Source organism: Sylvia atricapilla, chromosome 11, assembly GCF_009819655.1.
Source record: "Sylvia atricapilla isolate bSylAtr1 chromosome 11, bSylAtr1.pri, whole genome shotgun sequence".
Taxonomy (NCBI): domain Eukaryota; kingdom Metazoa; phylum Chordata; class Aves; order Passeriformes; family Sylviidae; genus Sylvia; species Sylvia atricapilla.
Genome location: NC_089150.1, coordinates 3,569,719 through 3,595,149, shown reverse-complemented (window position 1 = coordinate 3,595,149; position 25,431 = coordinate 3,569,719). Strand labels below are relative to the sequence as shown.

Here is a 25,431-nt window from a genome sequence, read left to right as displayed (position 1 = left end):
TAATTCATTACCTGAAGATCATCAGTGCCTGGCTCACAGTTCAATGGAGTGATAAAGGAATCAGCAACTAGTGAACAATGTTATCACAAACATCTGCTCTGAAAAGTCCTTTCACTTTATACAATTCAAAGACCTTGAGGTGCACATGGAAATGAAATAGTTACTCAAATTAAGTACCTCTAATTCCAACTCATCCCGGTCCATTTCTTGATGAATTCCTCCCATGTAGTCATTTGGGTCATAGTATTCGTGCACGGATGGATGGCTGGGAAAAAAAAGGTATTTTTTAGGACAGCACTCAGTACTTTAGTGGAACTTGTTAATGCATTCCAAGCTTGTAGGGGAGATGATGGACAAACCCCCACACCGAGGAGCTGTGTGTGGTTAATTCTATAAGCTACACCACTTACCCCAGTAAGTGTTTTAAATGAAAATTCCATGTATTGTAGGAGGACAGCCTGCTGCTTTTTACTGCTTGAGCTCTCCCACACTTCCACTGCCTTTACACTTTGGAAGTTGTAAGCAGTGTAATGCTCTTGTGATCACTGTTTTCTGTGCTGGATTGTTTTATCTGCAGTGAAAGTAAACTCCCTTTAATTCTCTGTTAACTAGATACATGTCTGAGGCTATTTATGTAACAGCATCTGCTAATTGGCTGGGATAGTCAAGTTGTTAGAGGCAGGCGAGATTAATCTGAATGGGATTGGGAGAAGTGAGAGGAAACACCAGGAAAAAATGACTCTGCTTTCACATGCTGGGTGACAGCACACCCAGAGAGCTGAGTGTGGCCCTTTCAGGAGAAGGGAACACCAACATCTCCAGCTCAGAGGAAGAGCACTGGTGATCCAGCAGCTGGGATGTGTCTAATGATTAAGGAACAATATGAAATTGATAGGAGTAAACTGGAATACTCCAGGCAAGTTGCAACCTAAATCACAGAATGGTAAAATCATGGAACACTTTGGGGTGGAAGGCACATTCGGGAAAATCTCATTCCACCCCTGCTGTGGGCAGAGACACCTTCCACTAGTCCAGGTTGCTCCAACCTGACTTGGACACTTCCAGGGATGGGGCAGCCACAGCTTCTCTGGGCAATCTGTGCCAGGGCCTCATCTCCCTCACAGGGAAGAATTTTTTCCTAAATGATTCATCTGGAATTAATCTTTGCCATTTTCTAAGTGTAACTGGTTTTGCAGTTGGCAAGCCAGAGGTACTAAAAGCCCCTACTGCAGATGAGATGCAGTGATGCAGTGTCGAGGCCCTAGGAATAATCATGTCCTCTCCATGGGCTCCAAGCCCTGCTGTTTGTGCACTGCAAGCTCAAAGCTCCAGCCTTTGGTCAAGTATTTCCACTAATTTGTGCTGCTACACTTGAATTTTCAGTGGGCTGGGAATAGGTGCTGGAATATTGGCTGGAACCATCGCTCAAGTCTCAGCAGAGAGAGTCATGAGAGGAACAGACAGTGCACACGGAATGGTCCTGGCTCAGTGTGTGAAAGTTAATGTGCTGTGAAAGTCGCTCAGGGGCAGTGCAGGATCAGTGCCTGTTTGCAGCCAAACCCTGTTCCATTTCCCAGGAGAGCTGCCAGGGATGTCTGAGAGGGGCACAGGGAAGGAGGGTGCACACCTCTCCTGCCTCTCGCCGTGTGCAGGATGGAAACCAGGAATTGCTGTGGCTTGACCACACCAGTCTCTCACACACAGCAACTGAGAGGGTCAGAATCCTTTCCATTCCTGCTCCCCGTGGAGATGCGTGGCAGGATGACAGGCAATCTGCAGGGGCTCCTTGGGGAGCTCTTTTCCTCTCCAACAGCATGTGAGGGCGGGGGGGTGTGTGCGCCAGGAGATAATTGTCATTTGTATTTGTAAGTACAAAAGCATCAAATTACCATTAACAATAATTAAAATTTGATTCTAAAACATCCATGACAACACTGGTAAGTAATTTTAGTCCCAGAAAATAACTTATTCGAGTAACAGCGCTGCAGGGTTATAATAAAGTAATTAATACACTGGAACAGAATGTAGCAGCTCTTAGCATTACACAATTTATGGCAGCCATAAAAAATAAAGTTAAAACATAAGCAACCCAAAGAGGCAGTGAGAGGAATTACAAAATGCAATAACTTTATCCATCAAATGCCAGCAAAAAAAATGAGCTTTATGAGGCCATGTTGTGACTCAGTGGCATTACTCATGTGAGTAATGTCTCGCTAATGCGTAGGAAAAACGAAAACGCTGTGAGTTATGGCTCAGTGGTGGATGAGTCCTGGCTACTTCTGGGAGTACATGTTTACCAGCAAGAGAGGTGAGGCTGTGAACCCCTTCTAACACACCACGTTCACAGAATCACCAGGTTGGAAGAGACCTTCAAGATCACTAAGTCCAACCCATGCCCTAACACCTCAACTAACCCATGGCACTGAGTGCCACATCCAGTCTTTGTCTAAACGTATCCAGGGATGGTGATTCCACTGCCTCCCAGGGCAGACCATTCCAGTACTTTATTATTCTTCCAGTTAAAATCTGTTCCCTAATATCCAACCTGTATTTCCCTTGGTGCAGCTCAAGGCTGTGTCCTCTGGTTCTGTCAGTGCTGCCTGGAGAAAGAGCCCAGCCCCACCTGAGCACAGCCACCTTTCAGGGAGTTGTACAGAGTGACAAGGTCACCTCTGAGTCTCCTTTTCTCCAGGATAAACACCCCCAGCTCCCTCAGCCCTTCCTCACAGGGTTTGTGTTCCCAGCCCCTCACCAGCCTCGTGGCCTCCTCTGGGTGTGTTTGAGCATCTCAGTGTCCATCCCAAACTGAGACACCCAGAGCTGGACACAGCACTCAAGGTGTGCCCTCACCAGTGCCCAGTCCAGGGTCAGAATGACCCCCCTGCTCCTGCTGGCCACACCATTCCTGACCCAGGCCAGGTGCCATTGGCACTGTTTGCCCTAGAGAGAACAAGGGTTTTTGAGCTCAGAAAGGCATGGCTTACTCTTCAGGCAGCAGGTAGGGGTCCAGCACGGGCACGGGCGGGCTGGGCGGGCCCATCTTGCTCAGGGCCATGATGTGCTGGAAGGTGATGTCGGTCTGGGTGCCCACGTCCACCAGCTGCGGCTCGGGGGCCTTGGCGCGCGGGGCTCTCCGCAGCACCTGCACCACGATGGGCTCCTTGGCTGTTTTGAACGCTTCCACCGCCTGCTCGTGGGTGGCTTTGGATAAATCCTTCCCATTGACCTGCGGGGAGAAAGCAGCAAAGCCATCATGGACCCGGTCTTAGCTTCCAGACATCCCACGGTGTGTGCAGAACGACCCCGCAGTCTTGAGCATCTCTCATTTTCCCTTTTCACTACAGCAACTTTACAGATCCTCTGCTCTGTCTTTGATTTTGATGGATTTCACTGGGCTCGCTCTTTGAGGTGAAGTACAAACCCACACCCCGTTTGTTTCTTGCAGATTAGAAATCCCTCAGCCCTTGTTCAAGTTATTGATTCTCCTGTAGTTTTTCTAGTTTTGGTTTGTTTTTTTTAGACTCTTCGCCTTTCTGCTGAACAAAAGCAAAACTACAAAACTATGTGTTTGTGTCTGATAGACAATTTTTCAGATGAAACATGACGGTAGTACTCAGTCACTGCAATAAAAAATTCCATTTTAGAGCAGTGGATAGAAATAACAGGACACACACCAGGCCATGGAACTGGGGAGGCTGAGGAGAGAATCCACACACTCCACTAAGTACACACTGCGATGTTTGGTCACATTAAAGTAAGTGGGGCACCTAAATGAGAACATCACTCAGCAAAATAACTGAATTTAGCCCATACTTAGCATATTGCCCAGGGCAAAAAAGCTGGCTGATATGAAGAGGGTTAACTTGAGTGCAGAATAGATTGAAAAGGCTAAATTCCTGCTGAATTACCTTGTGCAAGTAACACTTCTTCCCTTCCCATGTCATCTTAGGTTTGCCTTAGAGAGGTGATGACACCAGGATTTTTGTGAAGCCAGCTGAGAGGGGAAGGTGTTTGCATGACATTTACATCCCACAAACACTTGCACTGCACGCGATTGCTCCCACTAATGTAAAGTTTGGCCTGGTCAAATTAAATATCATTAACTCGCTCAATTGAGCAGATCACTTTAAAACAGTTTGTACAGCTGTAAAATTAGGTTCAGCGTAATGTTTTCTCTGGAAAAAGGAAATGCTGATTATGGTTTGAGTTTTATTATTTGCTGCAAATTAAACGTTGCACATTTTACTGTGTGCATCCTATTTTTTTTTCTTGGTACAGCTAAACCCAACAAGCAATCAAAAGAAAAGAATCTAAATTGCAGTGTATAATGTTTTTCAGAAATGTGCTCAGAATAACTCTTGAGCAGGAAACTATTCATGAACATCATTTCTCCATCTTTATAGTAAAACCTGGTAAAGGACAGATTTCCAGTTCATTCCCAAATGCTGTAATGAACCTGGATTACAGACAGTTTAGTACAGGCCTGCATTTTAATTTAGGTTTCTTAGGACACTTTTATTTCTGCAAATCCACAGACTGGCATCCTCTTTGTGCTCTCCTATGCAATTGTTACATAAATAATCCTAACTTCAAGGACAGGTTGATGTCATGCAAGGAACAGGCAGTAGTAGCTGGACTGTGTCATAAATTGTTACTATGGGAATTATTTCCAAGTAGTTTCCTGACTATGTTGTCTGTAAGCTGATAATGCCATGAAAAAGAAAAGATGCTGCCCAGCCAGGAAGAAGGATATGGGAAGGACATGGGACCAGATTTTAGAAGTGGGGTGATCAGCCAGCTAAATTTTAATCTCAACCCTCTCCTGCTGCTGCAGAGGGACCTTGTGTAGAAAAGGTTTGTGACTTTCTGGCATTCAGCTTTCAGTTGGTAAATTGATAACTCTGCAAGCAGAACTAGATTTGATGTATATACGATTTTAAAGTATATATGGGTTTGATAAGATGGCAATGATTTCAGTGAAATGAAAGCATAAGTCACTATACTGCTGTTATTATGGGTTTCTTAACCCATTTCCAAGATATGGTTGGGGATTTTGTCTTTAAAAGTGAATATTTCTATGCACTGTGGCAGCACCCACATCATGTCAGGCAAACACTCCTCTGGATAGTGGCTGTCCACATGATGAATGGTGTTGGGGTCAGTCTGTGCATCCCTTACAAGGGACTGGCTCCTAAAGCCCAGCTGAGTGGAATCCTTTCAGCTCTGCAGGCTCCTGTTCTGATCAGCAGCCTTGGCAGACGCTGATCTATGAGACATGCTCAGAACTGCCCTAACAAATGATGAAAGAATGATGCAAAAATGTGCTTTAAAGTGCTTTACAGCAGGGAATTACATTTCTGAATCTGGTTCCTAAAACACCTGCAATAAGTGCCATAACATGTGGTAAATACTGAGCAGTGAATAGTTTGTAATTACTTTCTTTTAAAGCATTTCCCATCTCAGCACACCAATAATACTATTTTCCATTAAAGGGAAATGAGGATGGCAGTGCTAAATATCTGGATTACAAAAAGCAGTAATTCCCAAGTCTGCTTATGCACAACAGAGATAAATTGCTTTCTAGTCTAGAAAAAAATAGCAGGTATTGGTATTTTATTCTTAGTAGCACAAAAATGATGCAGAAGAAAAATATACTGGTATCATCTCAATGGCCTGATTTCTGGTGTCTGTATAGAGTCAGTACTTGTGGCTAACCCTAAATCTAGCAAATAGGTGATACTAATACGCTCAGTTTCTATCTGGAAAAAATGTTACAATTAACAAATAATTATTCCCAGTGCTTAAAAGCCAATAAAATACATAATAAATAAATTAAATAAATAAATCTGTACAGCTTTGCTAAAGAAAAAAAAAAGGGCTTTATATTCCTAGGCTTTACTCCTAATGCTGCTGAATTGTGCTCAGCAATTTTTTTCCTTATAAACAGTTACATCTGAAATAACATAGAAAAAAAAAATCCATGCACATGAACGCTTCAGAAGACTGCCAAAAACGACAAATATGCATAATTTCTGAGGAACACACCATGTGACAGAGACAATGAGATCTTTCATGGCACAAAAGATGGATAAATTAACTTGTCTGAAAGAGTGAAATGCTTAGCTTTTGGACTTTCTTAGCATTGGCAATATACTGAATATGGAGAAAGCTGTAGATAAAGTGCAGTGAGTGGAGTTAAACTGAGCTGAATGGACTTGGGTGAAATTTGTGGTGCAGCCAGATAATGGGTTTAGCCACTGCATGAGGCAGGGACACAAATATTCTGTATTAGGACCAGACAGTAAATAAGGAAGGGATGCCTGAATTTTAATTTTTATTTTTAATAGAAGCTATGCAATGATTATGAAATAGAATAGAATTTACAGTATTTTATTTTAGAGTATGCACTGTATGTTCTTCTGCACTAAAGTAGGCTGGAGAGAGAACCAAGAAATCTATAGAGGCAGCAAGAAATCTATAGATAAAGATGGCATAATCCTGTCTGGGAGGTCTGTGTCTCCCGGAAGTTTTAATACATGGAATGAAAATAAAATAGTCACTTGAGCTTGATTTGATGCTCTTTGGAGTCGAGGGGTGTTTTGCTTTTGCAATGCCTCAGCTCAGGCTCTGACTGAGAGAGGACATTAACAGCAAATCAAGAAGTTATGAAGCCCAGTGTGCCATCAGCATTCCATGGCCAAACTGAGATAATGGAAAGGAAAATGCTGCCATGGTCAATTAAGGTAGAAGTGATGTGTATTTGTAATTGAGAAAAAGAGAGATGATGCCCAAAGGCAGAAGAGGGGAAGCCATGGCACAAATCCAAAGAGGTGATCCCAGCAAACAAACAGAAGGAAATGATGTCTTAAACCCTCATTTTGATCATGGATTAATTACTCCATTATCACTCTCATTAATTCCTATACCCAAGAAGTAAATGATCAGAAAAAGAAACGGGAATTAATGAAAAGGAGAACGAAAGAAAATCCAATATGCTGCATCCGGCAGAACTTCACTGAGGAACCCTAAACATCAGGTGGAATTGCTGAAGAACATCCCATGACAGCTTAGGAGGTGTGAATGGAGCAAATATGTGGGTACAGTTTGAGATCTGACTCCTAAGAGCCATGAAAAAGGCTGGAGACGTTTGAGTGCTACCTTGGAGATAAAAGGGTAAAAACAGGCAGTAGGATCTTGGGGAGTACAGGGTTGGTGAGACCCAAGTGCCTTCCTGAGTCTGTTTTCAAATCTCTCTCAATTGCTAGCTACATATAAAGTAGAAAAAAGAAACAAATCAGTGATGATTTGTGATCAGTGATGTTCTCAACAACGGGAAAAATAAAACCAGGAAAACCCCTCATATCTCTTTAGGCTTGTGAAGAATTTACCTCACTAGATGGCTTTCCATATAATTTTCCAGTGCTGTGAGTGTGTAAGGGATTGGATATACAAAGGCTTCTCTCTGCTGGAGCTGTGCAAAGCATTTGGCATCCCTCCCGCTGAAATCTCCTTCTATTAATTCCGGATATGTCACAGGGAAATACCTTTTGCAGGGACAGATTTTCTCACGTTTTTATATTTATATATGCGCTTTTACTTTAACAATCATTCTACTGAAGGGTTTGGGATCCTCCAGCGATTCCTGAGCCAAGTGCCACTGTTTAGATGCTAATTTCCTGAGGTCAGAATTGGCACAGGGTCCAGAGGCTGGAGCTTTCCAGCCTTCCCACTGTGAGGACACGGCTGCACCTCCTGTACAAGGCAATGGGAATTTGCAGCCAAGGCTGGGTTGACAGAATTGTTCTCTGTTACTAGAAAACACATTCTTATTTTTGTTTGAGGTATGAGGCAGGTTGTGCTGTTACATAAATGTCATTTTATCAATATCCGCTATTTAATTATTGAGCAAGGTAAGTGATTTACATGCTTTATTCCTTGGGGTGGGAAGAGAAGGCTAATTAATTGCCACTTTTTAATGGCAGACATAAATTAGAGGCTTTCAGGTAGATCAAAATAAGTCACCTGTTTATAAGGAGAAAAAATTTCCTCCCGGTTGCCACCAATTCTGGTTTTCCTTTCCTTCTGATACAGTGCTCATGGAAACCCCAGTGGTGGTGGTGGCTTCTCTTTTGCTGTGAGAGCAGAATGAACACACCTGGGTTCTCTACACAGGGACATGCCTGGAGCTGATTCCCCTTTTCCCTCTGGGAAACAGCCAGGAGCCCTGGGAGGGGACATTGGGACAGGGCTGTGACAGGAAAGAGCTGCCAGAAGAGAAAGTGGGGAGGATGCTCAGGGAATGGAGGAGCTGAGCACTCAGGCATGAGCAAACATCACCTGCAGTAGCACAGATGAATTAACCTTAGGCACTGGTGGAAGTAGTTACAGAAAGGTTGAGAAAGCCAGAGAATCCCTGTGCAGAACAGTTTAGTGATAATTATTTTGTATTTTAGTTTTGCAGCAATAGGGTGTAACATTGTTTTCTGTGGGAGGACACAGCAGAAACCAGACGGGTTTCTCAGTAAATTATTCTTTTCCATTAATTTAGACTGATTTCTGTGGGTTTAATGCCATGAATGATAAACATTTGTATGCACTGTACAGCTTGTTGGCTCTTCTATGCCTCACAAATGTCACAGAGAGAAAAACTTTTTTGCCTAAGAATGAGTAAGCAGCTTTTCTTTGTAGAAATTCATGCAAATCCTTGGGAAGTGCACTATAAAAACGCTAGTTCTGTTAGACTACAGACGTCTGTGCTCCATTTAAAATGCTCTTTATGGTCTGATTCACTTCTTTAGCAAGTTCTTAAGGAGTCTGCATACTAAGAAAAAGCAGCACAACTTTAAAGATTTTTACAGAAGCAAGAGCAGCAAAAAGCCTATTTTACAACCCCCCTTTTCCTCAGGAACTGGAGAAAAAAGGTTCAAAACACAGGTTAATTCTTCTTGCAGCTCCATCTAATCCCTCTTTTATTTCTCTCATATGTACAGTCTCCCTCTTTTTCAAACCTCCAGAATTATATTGTTTAGTAATAGACTGTTTCCATGTGTGTGCATTTCCCTTCTGCCTTGCGAGCCATCCATGACAAAACAGTTCAGACCAAGGAAAAATTCTTTTCCTTAAGAGCACAGAATACATTTGTTCTCCAAACCGTTAATTTGCAAATGGAAAATCTTGGGAGAAAGACCCTGGAAATAAAGGAATTTTTATTTTCCTAGTAATTAGCACATTTATGTATTACCAAGGCAGCGCCAGGACTGTCTGTAGAATACTAAGCTGCTCTTGGTTGGGTTCTCAGGCTCTGCTCCTGTGGATCATTACTCAAAATAAAACCACAGGGAATTTTATCATTTGCTTCAATGAAAACACAGAGCAAGGCTGGCGCTTCTGAGACTCTTGGATGTCCACTAGAAGAAGCAAAGTTTACACGGGGCCGTTTTTTTCTTAAATACGCATTAATCATGTTAAATGACTTTATATCAGGGCAGAAACGCTCTTCCTTATTTTTTTTAAGTGATCTTCTGTGTATTTTTTTCATGGCTTAATAACCCAGGGCCATCTAGAACACAGGCAGAAGTTTACAAGCCTCCCCTTTTAATGCCCCTCTCTGCCATTTCTGCAGCGTGACCCAGAGGGGGCCAGTCAATGGGATCTCTGAGTGAGGTACAAATGAGCCATAAATAACCATGAATTACTAATGACTGGGATTCAGCAAGTGTAATTACCCGTTTTCTGACATCCTCTGCTTTGTCCACTTCTAGCACTGCACCTCCAGTGTGGCTCCTTGGGAAATGCTCTTGCCCTTCCCACATGTGCTTCTCCCAAGGGGCAAAACCTATGACTGTGTGTTCATCTAGCACAGCAATTTACAGCTTTTTATGAATGAAAACTTTCCAAAAGCTGTGTATTCTATATTTATGTTTAAAATAACACACAGGAGAGTGAACAGCATGAAAAAAATTAAAACCCTTTTAGCTGAGGGCGCAATGTTGTGTGGATTCAAGCTGAATTTGAGTAGCACATGAAAACAATTCTTGTACTGAATCAGACCAAAGGTCCCTGTAGAGCAGCATCTTTCTCCCACAGAAAAAAGGAATGGTCAAAGACCATTTGGAGGGAGCTTTCTCCTGTTGTGGCCTTCCAGCACTCACAGTTTGGTAGGGCAATACTTAACACCATATCTCAATTAAAACCGGAGTTTCTGGTGTACAGCCCAGCACTTCAAATAACACTGATATCATTTTAGCAGCACATCAGACTATGCAAGCACACAGCAAAAGCTGCCTCTGGAGAGCTGCTCCAGGCAAACAGACAAAAGGAATCTCGTACAGATGCGAAGATGAAACACAGAACAAGTGAGTGATCTGCCTGAGGTCACAGGAGGGCACAGCACAACTGAAACCTCCCGTCCCGTCTCCCAGGCACTGTGTTTAAGATCATTCTAATTCCCAGCACCCTGTTTCCACACTGTTGTTCACTGTTTGTAGCTTTTAAATCCATCTTCCCACTCTCTCCCTTCTCCCACAAATGCCTCAGTGCTGCAGGACAGGGAAAGAGCAATTTTGGACAGCTCCAAAGATCAGCTGCGCTGAAGAGCTGGTTATTGAAGCTGGTTCCAAGAAAAGATGGAAAGAACACTCAGTGCTGTTCTGTGGCAGCCCAGTGAGATCCCAGTGGGTTTCTCAGTGAGAGGCCTTGCTGCTGCTTTGTCACCTTGGCTCTTTCACAAGCAGAGCTGAAGTGGCTGAAGAAAACAAACCTCAGAAGGGTTCATGTGGGTAGGATTCCCACCACCACCTCCCTCCACGCTGCCACGGCCATGAGTTCTCACAGTGTCACACTGATAAAAGTTTTCCTTTGCTTTTGGCTAAACCTGATGGCAGTCACACAATGCACTGGGTCAGATACAAGAACTTCAGATACAAGAACTCTGAAGCACCTTGGCCAAATTTAGACATTCTTGTCAGCTGTGATCTTCCAACATACGAATGATCGCTTTCTCTAAAATGCTGTTCAGTTTCCACTTTGCAGGAATGTACAGAATATTGGTTTGAAGTTGCAAAAACCTCTTTCTTGCACTTCTGTTTGTACTTTTTGTTATTATTTGGGATATTTTTGATACATTAGTGCCCAGTCCCCATGCCAGTGGACAGCATGTCCAATCACCTCTGTGTCCCCACCCGGATAAATCCCTGTATGGAAACAAGGAAGAAAACAGAGCCCTGATTCTGACCATTTGTGTTTTGGATGTTGGCACATCTGGCTTTTTGCTTAAAGATATTCCACATCAATATGGAGTTTTTCTTCAGTTGTCACTGCTTAAATTAGTGAGTCTCGTAATATTTAATGTTTATGTATATTTGATATTATTTATTCTGACCCTCTCCCGTCAAATCCCTGACTTGTGACCAAGTTCCAGGAGGTCACTTGGATCTGCTCCCCTTTACCCACCGAATCTCTGCAAGGACCAATCCCAGTGTTCACGTAACTGCAGAGTTGTCTTGTCCCAGTGAAAATGAAGCCTGACCTTTTGTTCCATTATTAATGAACACAACAAAACACATTTATTGAATCTGCACTTTTTCATTACTCCATATGTTTCCTTTTTTCCCAGCCCATGTCTGACATGTGACAGTAAAGCACAGAGTGATTGTCCCTGGTGCCTTCTCCCTTGTGACTTCTTGCCACCTGCTTCATAACATTAAACAGATGTGTAAGTGTAAAGCATCACAAAAATCACCCCTTCAATCATTCATCATTTAAAAAAAATCCTAATAAATCCTGAGCATTTTATCTGTCCACTGTAAAGATGACAGGCACCGTAGATTTTAGGAAGATTATGCAGCAGTGAGACATTTCATGAGCAAAGTAGGTCAAATTATGCATTTATATCACAGGTGACCATTAGGCATTTGTTTATTTCGTATCAGATCTTGTTGATGTTCCTTTAATGGCCAAAATATTCCTCTAACTTTACAATAAAGAATATCTTCCAGAGAAATCCTAACAGAGGCATTGCATTATTCATCATCAAGTGAAGAGGAAAATTTCAATTGCCAGTTTCTGGTAAATGTCTAATTAGGAAAGGGGACTTGTGAGCCACAGACAGGCGCCACGATCATTAAAGGGCAGTTTTCTGAAGATTATGAGTCTCCAGTCTGTCAAGCAGAGTTTTTCTATAGCAGAACTAATTCTGCAGTAGAAAACCCCGTCTAGAACAAAGCCCTTGGAATTAACATCTTGTTTAAGCAAACACACGCCTACTTTGAAGTAAGTGTAATAGGTTCACAACTGTTATTGAGGTCAAGTTTAATGGTAGTGAAGTGACAGAATGGAACTTCAGCGCTAGTTTTAATTTCAGCTGCAGCACAGGCTGCACATACAGAGCACTTGAAGCCTTCCACCGTATTTCGAGTAGAGCAGTTCCCTATAATTGGCACCACCACTTTGGTCTTAACATGGAAAACTACTGAAATGTAGAGCAACTAATTCTCTGGCTGCCCAATTAAATTTGAGGGTGTGAAAAGCATATGTACAGAGGCAATTATTTCTGTTTTCCAAATCTTACAGTTTTGATTAGGGCTTTTTTTTTTTTTTTTTTTTTTTTTTAAGCTGAATATTTATTTTGGCAAGCTTCACTTTGGCCCTGCTTTAGGATAACATCATTGCTCAGTAGGTTTAAGTCTAGTTAGACTGTTTCCTTGAATTAGGCTTTCTTACTGATTGATTACTTTGGTCTCATTTTCTCAAGTCTGAACGTGTGAATGGAATTCTGATGGCAAAGGGCCCTGCACTGGTGATTAGCTCAGTGCAGCAGGTTTGTGTGGGAGTTCTGCTGCAGAACAGTGCCCTGCAAGCAATGCCACTGGAACCTGCCAATGGAAAACAGTGTTGGCTTGTTCCTCATCACTGCTGACCTCTCATTAGCACAGAATTTGTATCTGACTTTGGTGCTTATATAACCCTGGCCACAGAGCATCTCAGTCTGGTTTAAAACACAAATCCAGCTTGCCCACTATTGTTTTTTACCAACACTGTCACTTTTCCATGTCTCAGGGACGTGCCAGGCCAGGAGCATGTGAGTGAGGCTTTCAAGTTTCCGACACGCTGGGAGATCATGGCAACAGCTGTTTATTTATACATGAACTTTAGTATTTGTGAGGGGTGCCAGCCCAACAATCACGGAGCAGAATCTTCTGACCTCAGCTCAGCTGAACCAAGGGCAGTGGCAACATGAGCTTGTTTCCTGCGAGCCTGTCCTGACCCTGCAGGGACAGCCTGGAGCAAGGGGCTGGCCTCTGTGCTCACCCAGCTCAGGGTTTCTCAGCTGCAAGTGCCAGTTTTGATGGGCTGTTCTTATGGCATCTTCCCACTGGGAGAGCTCCAGCATCTTAAATCCCAGGGAACAGTTCTGAGCATTGCCCATTTAGAGTCCTATCTGTGATTTAAAATTCTTCATTGACATCGCTGGAAATTGTTCCAGTGGGAGGTGTCCCTGCCCATGGCAGTGGGGTTGGAATTACAGGATCTTTAAGATCCCTTCCAATCCAAACCACTCTGTGATGCTGTGAGGATTCTGTAAAACACTGTGTCCATTCAGAAAATTATTTCACTGTGTGTTTACCTCCCCTACTGTGGGCAACGTGTGTTTAGTGTGAAGCAGGTACTGCGAAAGTTCCTTAAATTGCAGACTAAACTTCTTTTACTCTATTCTGCATGCTCAAAAGCCCTATCTCAGATGACGCACTCTTCTGTAAGTCTCCTCCAGTGGAGTTTACTTTTTAGTCCCTCAGGAAGTTTCATACAAAGGGAGAAGCTCTTATTTCTGTTATTGTTTATGCAGGAGTTGATCACATTGAGAAAAGCACATAAAAGCCTGGTGTTAAACACCCTCCCAGTTTTCCGTTTTTCTTTCTTTCCCCTTCTTCTATTTTCACAACTTTCAGTATCTTCTGAAGAAGACTTCTATTTAACCAGACACCCAAAAGCCTAATAGAGTATATTACTTTATTTAATACTCTGTTTTCAGCTGGGAAGTAAACTTTGGGATACATCTAAGGCTGCCGCGCTCATCAGTGGTGACACTGCCCTGCATCAAGGCTCCAAGCTGCCACAGTCCCCTTTGTATTTGTAGCACAAAGCATTGATATGCACAGCTACAACAGGCTCTAATGACGAGGTGTCTTAATTTGGTTTTTATTATGTGATTAAAGGTACAATAAGGTAAGTGCTCAACAAGAGGGAAGACCATTGTTCTGCATCATTAAGCTCACAGCGGCCCAAAAAGAAATTGTAGGCAATGTGCCAAAGCCCTTAATGAAGAGGATCTCTTTGAATTATCTATGGATGAGGAAGGGATAAAGCCTGAGCCCTGGTATATTTGATCCTCTTTGTGCTCACTGTTAGAGGACTTACAGAGCCAGCCGTACCGGACCTTCTGGAATTGTAATTTATGGAAGCATTAATTTCCCAGCCACACTAAAGCTCTTGGCCTAATAGAGAAAGTGCAGTTATGTATTATTATTAATTCCTTCAAGTGTTTTCTGAATTCCTGCATCTTGGAGGCATGAACTTTTAAAAAATGAGGCTAAGGAGATTTATTTGTAATGATGCTCAATATTCCCTAAAATCAAGTTATGCAAATTTTGTCTAACTCAGATTTCTTAAATATGAAATGTCTTCTTGTCACACGATATTAGGGTTGCATGGATGACACAAAAAACCACTGTAAGAGACATTTCCTGCTGTTGGCAGATTTTGAAACTTTTATCTTCTATATTCTGTAGTTTTAAATGGCAGTGATCCTTCATCTCCCTCACCATTAAATTTTAAGTGATTGCTCTTGTGTGTAGGTTACATGAGGACGTATTTTTATAGTTGTAGTGACATATAATTATCTGGACGTGCTCCATAAGCTATAGAATTCCCTCCCTCCTATCTTGCGAAAGAGAGAAATCAAAGTAGACTCCTGTTAAAATAATTTTGCACAGTTATTTATATTCTAGAATAATCAGGGATTATGGCCTTAAATAATTCAGGGTTTACTATGTTAGAAATCCCAGTTTTACAGGATTACATGCACCTTTCACTTCTGTGGAAACTGAGGATATTCCAACAGCGTTTCCCAAAAGACTTCCAGACTTACTGAGGAGCCCTGGGCACTCACACATTGCTGAAACCAGGTTGCAGCAACTCTGCAGCTTGACAGAATTCTACACCCAAACTCCTGCCAGGGATCTGCACCTGCAGCCAGCACTGGATAGTTCAGTCATCTCACATATCAGCAGGAACTGTTCCTGGGACAGATTTCAGGACATGTATTTAAAGAATGCTGTCCTGCATCTGTTGGGAGATGTCAGTAAGTTGCAAAGGTTCTCCGCAACCTTCCCTTCATGACAAAAACTGAGCAAGCTTCCTGAGCAATCAGATAATTCGTGATGGGGTGCTGTCTCAGTCTGTCCTGTTGGTGCACTCCTGAATGTGACTCACTGACAGTCCCCAAGCCCAGACTGCACAAAAACTTGGCAGGATAAGGAATTCTTGCCACAGCCACTGCTGTATCTGAGCGGGGCATTCGCACAAACCAGACCTGGCCCCAGGTGTGCTGCTGCAGGCAGCACCTGCAACTGCTTCTCAGTGCAGAACAAGTGCCTGAAAAATCCGATAACCTCTCTCTAAAATTCCTCCCCCCATCACATGCACAGCAGCTTAGCAAGTAGAAGAGTGTTGGTATAAATAGAAATGACAGTCAACATGTCTTTCTATTTGCTCCCACAGGTTTTTTTTTTTTTATTCCACAAAGCGTCAGCGTCCTTTGGGTGAGCGAGCGAGAATTAGATCACAACTACGTGGTTAAAATTTAATCACTCCCCTACTAGCATAACATCCAGACCGCATCTTTTATTCACTTTGTTGTCAGTGACATCAGTATCTGGGATCAGCTGCAGGTGGGAAGGCAGCAGGACACGGGATTGCTGAGCAATTCCCTCTGCCGGCAGCACGGAGCAGCGCTGGGAATGTCACCCAGCAGTTGTCACTTACCCTAAACCACCCCAGGAATGGCAAGGGGGGGAAAAGTGCAGCTCGAAGGATCTGGATAGTGTGTGTCCACCCAGAGTCTTTGTGCAGACAACCCAATGCACCTTTTCAGTACTGACTATGAGTGTATATGCCTGTGAGTATTTCCAAGGAGATGTGCAGGAATACATCCTGACCATCACTTTGCAGGGCTCCAGCCCACTGCCTCAGTCCGAACTGTACTGTAGACACGACAGAGTAAGGAATTTCAGAGGCAGGCAGAAGGAAAGGCAGAAACAGGAAATAAAATCTTTGTAATAGAGGTTGATGTGCTAAAACATTCACAGGAAACTTCTCAGAAGGTTCACATGAGTGATTTGGTATCTAAAGATCTGTAGGGCAGTAGTTTTAATCTGCTGCCAAATCTGTTTGTTAGGTGGTATTTTTACACATCAAGGTGCAACACCTACAACAAGCTCCAAACTCTCAGTGACAGGCACTTACAGACCAGACTGAGAACCTGAATGCACTGCACACAAACAAGTGGCTCTAAGCACTTGTAAACAGCTACAAAACCTTCCTCATGCATCTTTTCCACTTGTGCAAGGAATGTGTGACCAAGCCATGATCCTTGACAAGAAATTTAACATAACATACACTGGAGAAAAGAACACAGTCTTATTTTGTGATGAAAGTTTTGTGGAAAGTTTCATGTACAATAGCTACATTTAAAAATCTGATGTTCTGCACATGTGAATGGGAAGATACAAGCTAAAAAAATAATCATTATCACACAGATTTCAAACAAGGCAAACCAGATCTCATTCCCAGTTCCTGGCATTCCAGCCTCCCTGCCCTTAACAGCGGCCACGAGCCTCAAACCAAACATTTGCTTTTAAGAAACGAAAGCCAACTCTTTACCTGACAAACTTCGTACAGCAACTTGTACTGCTCTTCTGGCTTCTGCAGAGTGCACAGACTGCATCCCATGTTTAAATTCAAACGGCGGAAAGGATCTCCCTTATTCCCCCGAGCAGCCAGAGCGATGCCCGAGGCCAGCACACATCCAGGTGGGGCTGGGAGCCGCAGGTGAGGCGGCTGGAGCCGGCGGCAGCAGCGCGGAGCTCCGCTGTCCCCGCACCGAGCGCTCAGAGCCCCGCTCCTTGTGCCTCTCCCGGCGCCCAGGCACGGCTATATACCGCCACTCATGCATATTAATCAGCTCTCATTGACTATTCATAACAGACAGCGATACACAAGCTATAATTGCCAGCTATGACAGCTGAAATTTCTCTAATTAACAGGCAAGTGCTTCAGTAGCAGGCATAATAAAGGACACTAACAATTTTGTAAACCATTTTGTAGCAATTACAAATAAACACGACTGCGTTTTACTACGGTCCCTCAGGATAATTCTTCCCACATTTCAGCAGGCTGGGAGCGAGGGTTGTAATGTAAGGCACAAAGAAATGAACGTCATGGTACAGAACTCAGCCGTGGTGAAGTTGAATATGCTCAGTAGCATTTATTTCCCTCCTGGACTGTGGTGCTATTTGAGAGCCTCAGTTTTACAGCAGCAGCTGACTGAACTGCGCGTTTAACAAGCACAAGAGAGAAAGGCATCTCTGTCCCTGAAAGCCTCCACAGCTTTAGGACCTGGCTGCAAAGCAAAGAAGATATATGTGAATGTAGGTGGATTTAGGGATAAAAAACCTCCCCAAACCAACAAAAAAGAGCATCTTGTATTAATATAGATCAGCTTTAGATTAATACGTATTCCAAGTGAAAAATGGCCATTTATGCTGCTGACTCCCATTGTGTATTTGAGTGGTGTAAATGGCAGGTTCACATATTATCTGTGATATTAAAAATATAAACTTTATGAGATTATAAAAATACGTACAATAAAATCAGTATGGCATTTACGAGCACTCAGCATTTGAGTGCGTAGATCTGCATTAAACCTGTACCACAGATGTAAAGGATAAGACAGCAGTGAACTGCCCAATGAGCTAGAAAAGTACTCGTAACTCACAGGCTTTATGGATATTTTCCAGTCTGTGAGAAGCACTGCCTTGCGTTGGGAGTGTGGATTGACCATAATTTTCCCAGTTGTTTAAGCATTTGGAAGGGGGTGCCTTTTTATAACCTCACTGCAACTCATCCTGCCATAAAGAGGAGAAGAGGACAGAGCAGCCAGGAGTGAGACCAAGGGTGCCATTCCCACAGGCACTGCATGGAGAGCCTGGATGGATCCTGGCCATGGTTATCTAACTGGTTCTGTTTGCTCAGTGAGGTTCTGTGGATCACAAGGGAAATGCTGTGCAAGGACCATTTTATCTGTCCAGACTCTGCACACAGGTGCTTGCTGTAGGGATCTTGTAAAATACTCAGCTCTTGCTACAATGGCACTGACTCACAGTCTGCATTAAAATGTTCAGTTGCTGCAATGCAGTTCATGCTTTAGTGCAACTTTAGTTAACAGAGGCTGACAAGAAGGGGTCCCTTGACTCTGAGGCTTTATTTTGGTTGCAAAATTTGCCTGCCTACAGAAAGAAACAAAGAACAGAAAGAAAGGAGACCTCGTTTCAGTAGTGTCCAGCAACAGGACACGGGACAATGGGCACAAATTGAAACATGGGAAGTTCTATCTGAATATGAGAAAAAAAAACTTCCTTATTGTGAGGGTGGCAGAGCCCTGGAGCAGCTGTCCAGAGATGCTGTGAATTCTCCTTCTCTGGCGTTATTCAAAACCCACCTGGACATCATCCTGTGCAGCCTGGTCTGGATGACCCTGCTGTGGCAGAGGGGTTGGACTGGATGGACTCCAGGGGTCCCTTCCAATCCCACCTCTGACTGAAATCCCTGCCAAACACCCAAAAGCAAGTAGGAAATTTATCCCTGTGCTGCTTCCCTGAGAAGAATCGCTGCCATGGTGGCAGAAGGTGCAAGGTTGGGACAGGGCAGAGGGAACCTGGATGTTTCTGCTGCCCTCAAGGAATGATTCAGGTTTCCCTGGTCAGATATACCATTCACATACTGCAGCTTTTCCAAAGCTGGTTGACAGCCAGTGATTATGGATCTTGAACGACTGGAAAATTCTCGCATGAGGGGACTAGTGTTCCCTAAAAGTAGGAAAAGGATGATGATGATGAAAAGTGAATTCAATAATAAAACCCCTCAGACTCTATGGAAATTGTAAAAAAAGTTTATGGCTTTGATTACACAATCTTTTGGTTATGTAATTTGATAGGCAACTTAAGGAAAAGCTTCCAAAAATGTTGTCTGTGATTTTGGTTTTCTTCTTAAATGAAATTAAGTTTCTTCTCAAATACTAAATGCCATTTAAATAAATGTTAGTGTTCTGTTCAGGTGCCTGAGTTCAGCCTGGAATTTTCTTTTTTTTTTTAGGAATAGCATGCAGCTGGATCTGCTTAGAAATAAACCAGAAACATGCGGGATATTTAATTTCCAGGTTCAACGGAAACACACCTATTTGTTGTTTCCCTATAGCAACGTGACAGACTGCAGGAGATAATGTTCCATCTGATTCAGAGAGATAATCCCTAAGTCAGGCCAGGAGAGTAAGCCCAGCAGAAGACTTGGTGTGATGTGGGAGTGGAGGGTCCCATAAATGTGATGTTTGGGATTCTCCAGCTGCCATAGCCCCAGCAGCAAAGAGCTCACCCTGGTAAATGAGCTGCTCCTGTGGCCAGGACAGTGCCCATCTCACTGGAGATGTTTCCATTATTGAAATATAACTTGTATCTCTACTATTCATCTCATAGGCAAAAATGGTAGCACTGCCTCGGGTCAGCATCGACTGGTTTTTACAGCACTTTGCCAAACTTTAAACATTTGGGCTGCAAACTTGTGTTCTGGGCTTTGTCCAGTGCTGATTTCTGCCTTTAATGGTGTCCTTGAGCTGAAGTTTCAGTCATTTCCAAGAGTAAAATTACAGGGAGGGAAAAAAAAAAAAGTTTTCCTATATTTTGAAATGCTGGATGCTTTCTTTAAGAGGGTTTTAGTGTCAACATAATTTGAAACAAGAAGTTGAAGTTTGGCACCGGGATGGTTTGCGTTGTCCCTGTGAAATCTGCTAAATTTGGTCAGCTCCTCCTGAGCTGTTGCAATTTGCGTGTTCTCAGCACAAAGTTGCTACAAGCTTCCAGTTTAATTCCTGTGGGGCTTTAAATGAGTTCAGCGAGCGATGCCAGGGCTGAGGAGGCCAGCTCCGTTTGCCAGGGGCTCTTTGTGAGGTGGCACGATGGATACCGAGAACAAAGGGATGCTCCTCACTGGACCCATCCAGGCAGGGAGAGCCACACGAGCTGCTGGGACGGGCTGGATGTTCATTACGTGACTCGTTGGATAAAACACTGCCCGAGGATGCGCTACAGGACCCCTCCTCACCACCTGCTGTACCTGGGGCAGGTAAAGCCCAGCCTTCCCTTGCCTGTCCAGATCGGGCTGCTCGCTATGGGATCTGTCACCGGCGCTAACAACGTGCCATGTGTGGTCTCGCCAGGGCACAGATAATGAGCTTAACCAAAAGGACGGCACTGGAGGGTTTGCATCACGTGTAATAGGGAGGTTGGAGTGGTCCCAGCTGAATCCCAGCAATCCAGGCTGAATGGGAAGTCAGCGAGCCAGCTGACCGGGAACAATAGGAACTAGCCTTTGAATACACAAGGTGCCAGCAAGAGCTTTCATTAGCATTTATCTAGATTACTCGCTCCCTGCCCGCCTGCGTGTGACCGCGGCTGCAAAATCCCCTTCTCCACAATACCTGGCTCCGGCTATCAGACATCAGCCTTTGTGTCCAAAAGCTAATTCCCAGGGAACAGAGGAAGGTGGGAAGCGGCCAGACTGCCACCACAAAGGGGAAGGTGCTGCTCTTGTCCCCGGGAAGCTGGAGCTCCTGGGCGGACAAGGAGGGAACGCTGCCACAGATCACAGGCTGGTTTTGCTTTTTGCACGTGTCTTAGTTTCAATGTGCAATCTCTCAGCTCGCAACTACAACCCCGATATAAATTTTGCTGTTGAAACGTTTGATTTATTCCCTGATGAAGCCTGCCAGGTGCTGGCAGGTGAGGGCAATCCACAGGAGACTGATGCTCTTCAGGTGCCCTGCCTGTGCGCACGGGACGGTGACTCCGAATAAAGAGGGAAATGAAGCACTCAGGAGGGACCTGCACCCTGCAGGGGATCATTATTAGGGAACTCAAAGGCTAAAAAGCACTCTCCATCAGCTTTTCAAGGGTAGGGGCTGGCGCTGCCAAGGGTTGGCTCTTGGACAGCAGTTCCCACCAGCGAGAATAAACTCGTGTCCTTTGTGTGAGGAGCAGATGGCACGCAGCTCCTGCACAGAGCTGGCCACACACCAAACCCAGCTCGGGGCTGGGAGCTCCTGTGGCTGGAGTGGCTGCCTGCGATATCAGTGATGGTTTGCCATTGTTTATTTTGTTTCTTTAAATGCAAGTTGGCTTTCCTGCTCTGCAGTAACTATTTAACATTGTATTTCTGTACATATACTTAGCAAGTTCTGTTTAAACAAGCGATTCCTATTTAAGCGGCGTGATTAGGGAAGCGTTTGCTTAATGTATCAATACTTTAATTACTTTTCTTGTTTTTACAAATATTTAAGACTTGTGAGAAACAAAAGCTAGGAAAAAGAACAGCTGTGACTTTATAAATAATTCTTGCTTTGGTGTGTTAAATAAACAGAAGTCATGGAACTGTACAGATGATGGTTACCCAGAGCACTGTGAAAGAGAACTGTGTTACACAACCGTACTTCAAAGTTCAGTATCTGGGATTTTTCAAAGTGTGAGAAGGTGTTTTTTAATTATAACCATTGGGTTACCTTTATTAAAACTCGAGTGCCTCTGCTGGGAATGTGTTCAGACTGAGTTCTGCTTCCCTGTGTTTATTTGAAAATGTTCAATAATACAACCCACTGATAGCTGTGAAGCGTTGGGTTCTCAATAATACATGTAATTAGTGTGGATCTAATTTAAAATACCCTTCTTAAAAGCTCTTTGTTGAATATGTGAAAGCAAACCAGGATTTTCTATGGCATCGTGCAGGCACAATAATTAAATACATACTCTAAATATAACAGCAAAAAGATCTCAGTTCTGGTGGGGGTTGTTTTTGGGGTTGTTTTTGCATTTGGGCATAGCAATCTGCCTATGCATTGGAAGCTTCAAGACTGAGCCAAAATATTTAAACTAAAACATACCACAAGAGAGGATGTGAAAGCAAATGTAAAACTTTGGCTTTATTCCCATCAGTTAATGCTGAAGCCTTGAGATCCTTATTTGCTCCACTTAGCATCTCTGAAAGTGTTCCAATCCTCAGAAGTAACTTAAATGAAATGATACTTATTGTTAAACTGCCGAAGGAACTGTTCTGTCCTTGAAGCCCTTTAAAAGTCTAGTATCTCTGTAATTTATGCCACTTGAGGAAGGCAGTGATGCCTCAGGAGCATCCCAGCACCATCCCTGTAAGCACTGCAGGGATACAGCAGACACAACACTAGTGGCTTAATTCAGTCTTCCATGAAGCAGAACGATGAGGTCAGAATAGGGTAAATAACTGTTTAATATGCCACTGAGACCTTTTGTGATGGGGAGAACCAGGAGAGCTGACCTATGGACCAAGGAGCTCCTCCTCCCCTGGGCTGCCTCTCTGGGTGTTGATTACAGCAGTGCCAAGAGGTCTTGGTCAAAGCTGAAGGCGAAAAGGTGATCACTGAACCTGAGGATGTTCAAGCTGGATTTACAGTGATTACAGTGATGGAAAGTGGGCGAAACAGGGTTTGAGCCAGAGAATGAACTCATCAAAAAGGGAGTGCTCTTTCACCTAAGCATAACCAGCTCCAAAATCACCATCTGCCTGCTGTGACACCTCCAGCCTAGCAATGCCCAGCTGAGGGAAGGACCTGGAGGCAGCTCATACTCCTCATCCTCTATCTCAAATCCCTCGTCCCTTTTCCATTCGTGACACAATGGAAGCAGCCACCGCAAACCACAAACCCAAAAGTGCGGAAGGCTGGCAAGGAAACGAGAAAATCTGATTATAGGCTGGATTTGTGTTCTAAAAGCTTCTTCCCTGTTAGCTGAAACCTCAGCTTCCTCACAAAAAAGCATCTTTGATTTCCTGGTTTTGACGCTGCAACAGCCAAACTAATCTCCATAATTTTTTACGGGTTATTTAACTATTTAAGAAGAACGACAGATTTAAGCTTGCACAAATTGTCACTTTTTACATAGTGAAAAGTGCAGTGGTTATTGTTAGCAGTTACAACAGTAGACAATAGCAAATTAGGAAGATTTAAAGTGGATAATGAGAGTACAGGAGTGTGGAGTCAAATGTTAGTTCTACACCTGTGTTTAAAAGGTTCACATGCTCTCAAATCTGAAATTACTTACAGAGCATCAATCCTCACTGATTTTGCTGCGGAATATCACTTTAGAGAGAGAGTATTGGTAAGCACAGGCTGCTCTGAGTGATGGTTATTTCAAAATAAGAACGTTTTCTGTAAAAGTGATAATGCACTTTTAATAATCTCAGAGCACGCCAAATGATTTGGTGGACGTGAATGCTGCATAAAAACTATTGACATAGTACTTCATCTTTAAAACTGATAGACACGTGCCCCCAAAGCCAATAAAGCTCATTCTAATACAAACGAGGAAGTAAAATAGTATATCATAGCCTGTGATAGCTTTGGCTCCTGATCATATAACTGTAGCCCAGGGACAAAGAAAATTGAAGTGATTTAGAAAGGTACCCAGTAGGATGTATCTGATATTAGGCAGTTTGCTGAAGCAAAACAGTAATGTCAGAGAGATACAAAGGTGTAAAATCCATTTGACTGTGTCCAAGTGCTTCTACTCTCTGACCTTAACGTCTCCAGATGAACTCCCCTTAGGGTCAGCTGAATAATGCTTAATAACCTATGGCCAGAAACTGCCAAGACCTGCTAAGGATCACAGTCTTCACTTTCGTGTTGTAGCTCCTGTGTTCATATTAAGAATTTTAAGCCATTGCTATTTGAAAAGATATTATCTTTCATTTCTCAGTTTTTACTGCTCCACACTTAATATGAAACAGAGCAAAACAGGAATGCCATCTATGGTTCATTAGGTTTTATATTAACCAGCCGATGAAAAGAATATGTGGGAATATTAAGTATTAATGGCAAATGGCAATCAGAATGAAAGGACTTGCTTATATGTTTGCCTTTGTTTTCATTTCCAGGTTCAGGTGGACAGTGAAGAGTTTGATTGCTAATTCTCAGCTAGGGAAGACCCAGGAGACGGGCAGACCTTCAATGAGACAGGATTTGAGACTTTTAGGAACAAAGGAAATGTAAGTGTTCATTTCTGTCTTTGAAGTTGGGAAAGATGTGTTTTCACTGAAGGAGATTGGCTTTAGCTCCAGAGCTGGTGTGTGTGATTAATTCCACTGTGGGCTCTCAGAGGGGACAGCAGTGACTCTGCTGGGGACGTGAGGCAGCAGCAGAGTCTGTGCTGCAGCAGAAGTGCAGCAACAGCAGATCAGGTGTGTGGGGTGAGGAGAGGGACAGGGGGAAATGGGGACTTGGGCTGGCTGCAATCCAGAGCCAGGCAGTGTCTGTGCTGGGAATTCATCTGTGCTCTCCCAGCACCACCAACCCTGAAACTGTGGGAGGACACAGAAGGTGGCTCGGGTCCTGCCCACTGCAGATTTCCATTGTTTAGCTCTGAAGTGCACCAACAATACACAACAATATTTCCTTCCCGTTTATCCTCTTTGCAATGTAATCTGTGGAACTGCAGTGGTGCTGGTTCATGTCTCATTTCATCGTAAAATCAATCCTATTGCAAAAACTTCAACTGGATAAAGGACACTCTCAGTATTAATGCCTTCTCTGACACAAGAAGGACACTTCATGCTTAAAAGTCATCATGAACAAGGAATCCTGGTTCAGTGAGAAAAGTCATAGAAGCATTTAGACTGGAAAAGACCTCTGAGCTCATCAAGTCCAAGCATTAATCCTTGTTGGAGGGCACATAACCCCCAGTTTTGTTCCTTCTCCAGGTCACATCACCTGGCTCCATCTTCAGTGGCAATGGAAGTGATTTCCACCTGTTATTAGCACTGTATTTCTGGAAAGCCCTGTGAATCAATGTTTGCCTTAATGAAAGACATAAATTACCCACATTGGCTCTTGTATTGGCCAACTGCATGGAGCTATCCCACAGCTGTACTTCCTCTGCCATCTCTGCCTTTAAAATACACATCCTGATAAGCAGTATTGATCAGGCAGTATTGAAATGAATACACAGATATAAATATTTGATAAAAGAAAAGGCAAAGTACACAGGGAATCACAACCTAAAAAATGATCATTCCTATCAGAAA

At 43.3% G+C, this 25,431-nt stretch overlaps 1 protein-coding gene across 2 annotated transcripts in view; it reads right to left on the bottom strand.

Annotated features, from left to right (window-relative positions):
* PDZRN3 (PDZ domain containing ring finger 3) overlaps positions 1-25,431 on the bottom strand; it is a 131,398-nt gene that overhangs the window by 12,696 nt on the left and 93,271 nt on the right. The window contains exons 1-3 of one of the 2 annotated variants that reach the window (XM_066327169.1): positions 16,939-17,115; positions 2,985-3,226; positions 178-265 (exon numbers count right to left, since the gene is read on the bottom strand). In XM_066327169.1, the coding sequence (XP_066183266.1) occupies positions 178-265; positions 2,985-3,226; positions 16,939-17,007 (399 nt within the window). In that variant the 5' untranslated portion in view covers positions 17,008-17,115. Of the gene's footprint in view, positions 1-177; positions 266-2,984; positions 3,227-16,938; positions 17,116-25,431 lie in introns of those variants that run through there. The other variant, XM_066327168.1, reaches the window with a different exon arrangement.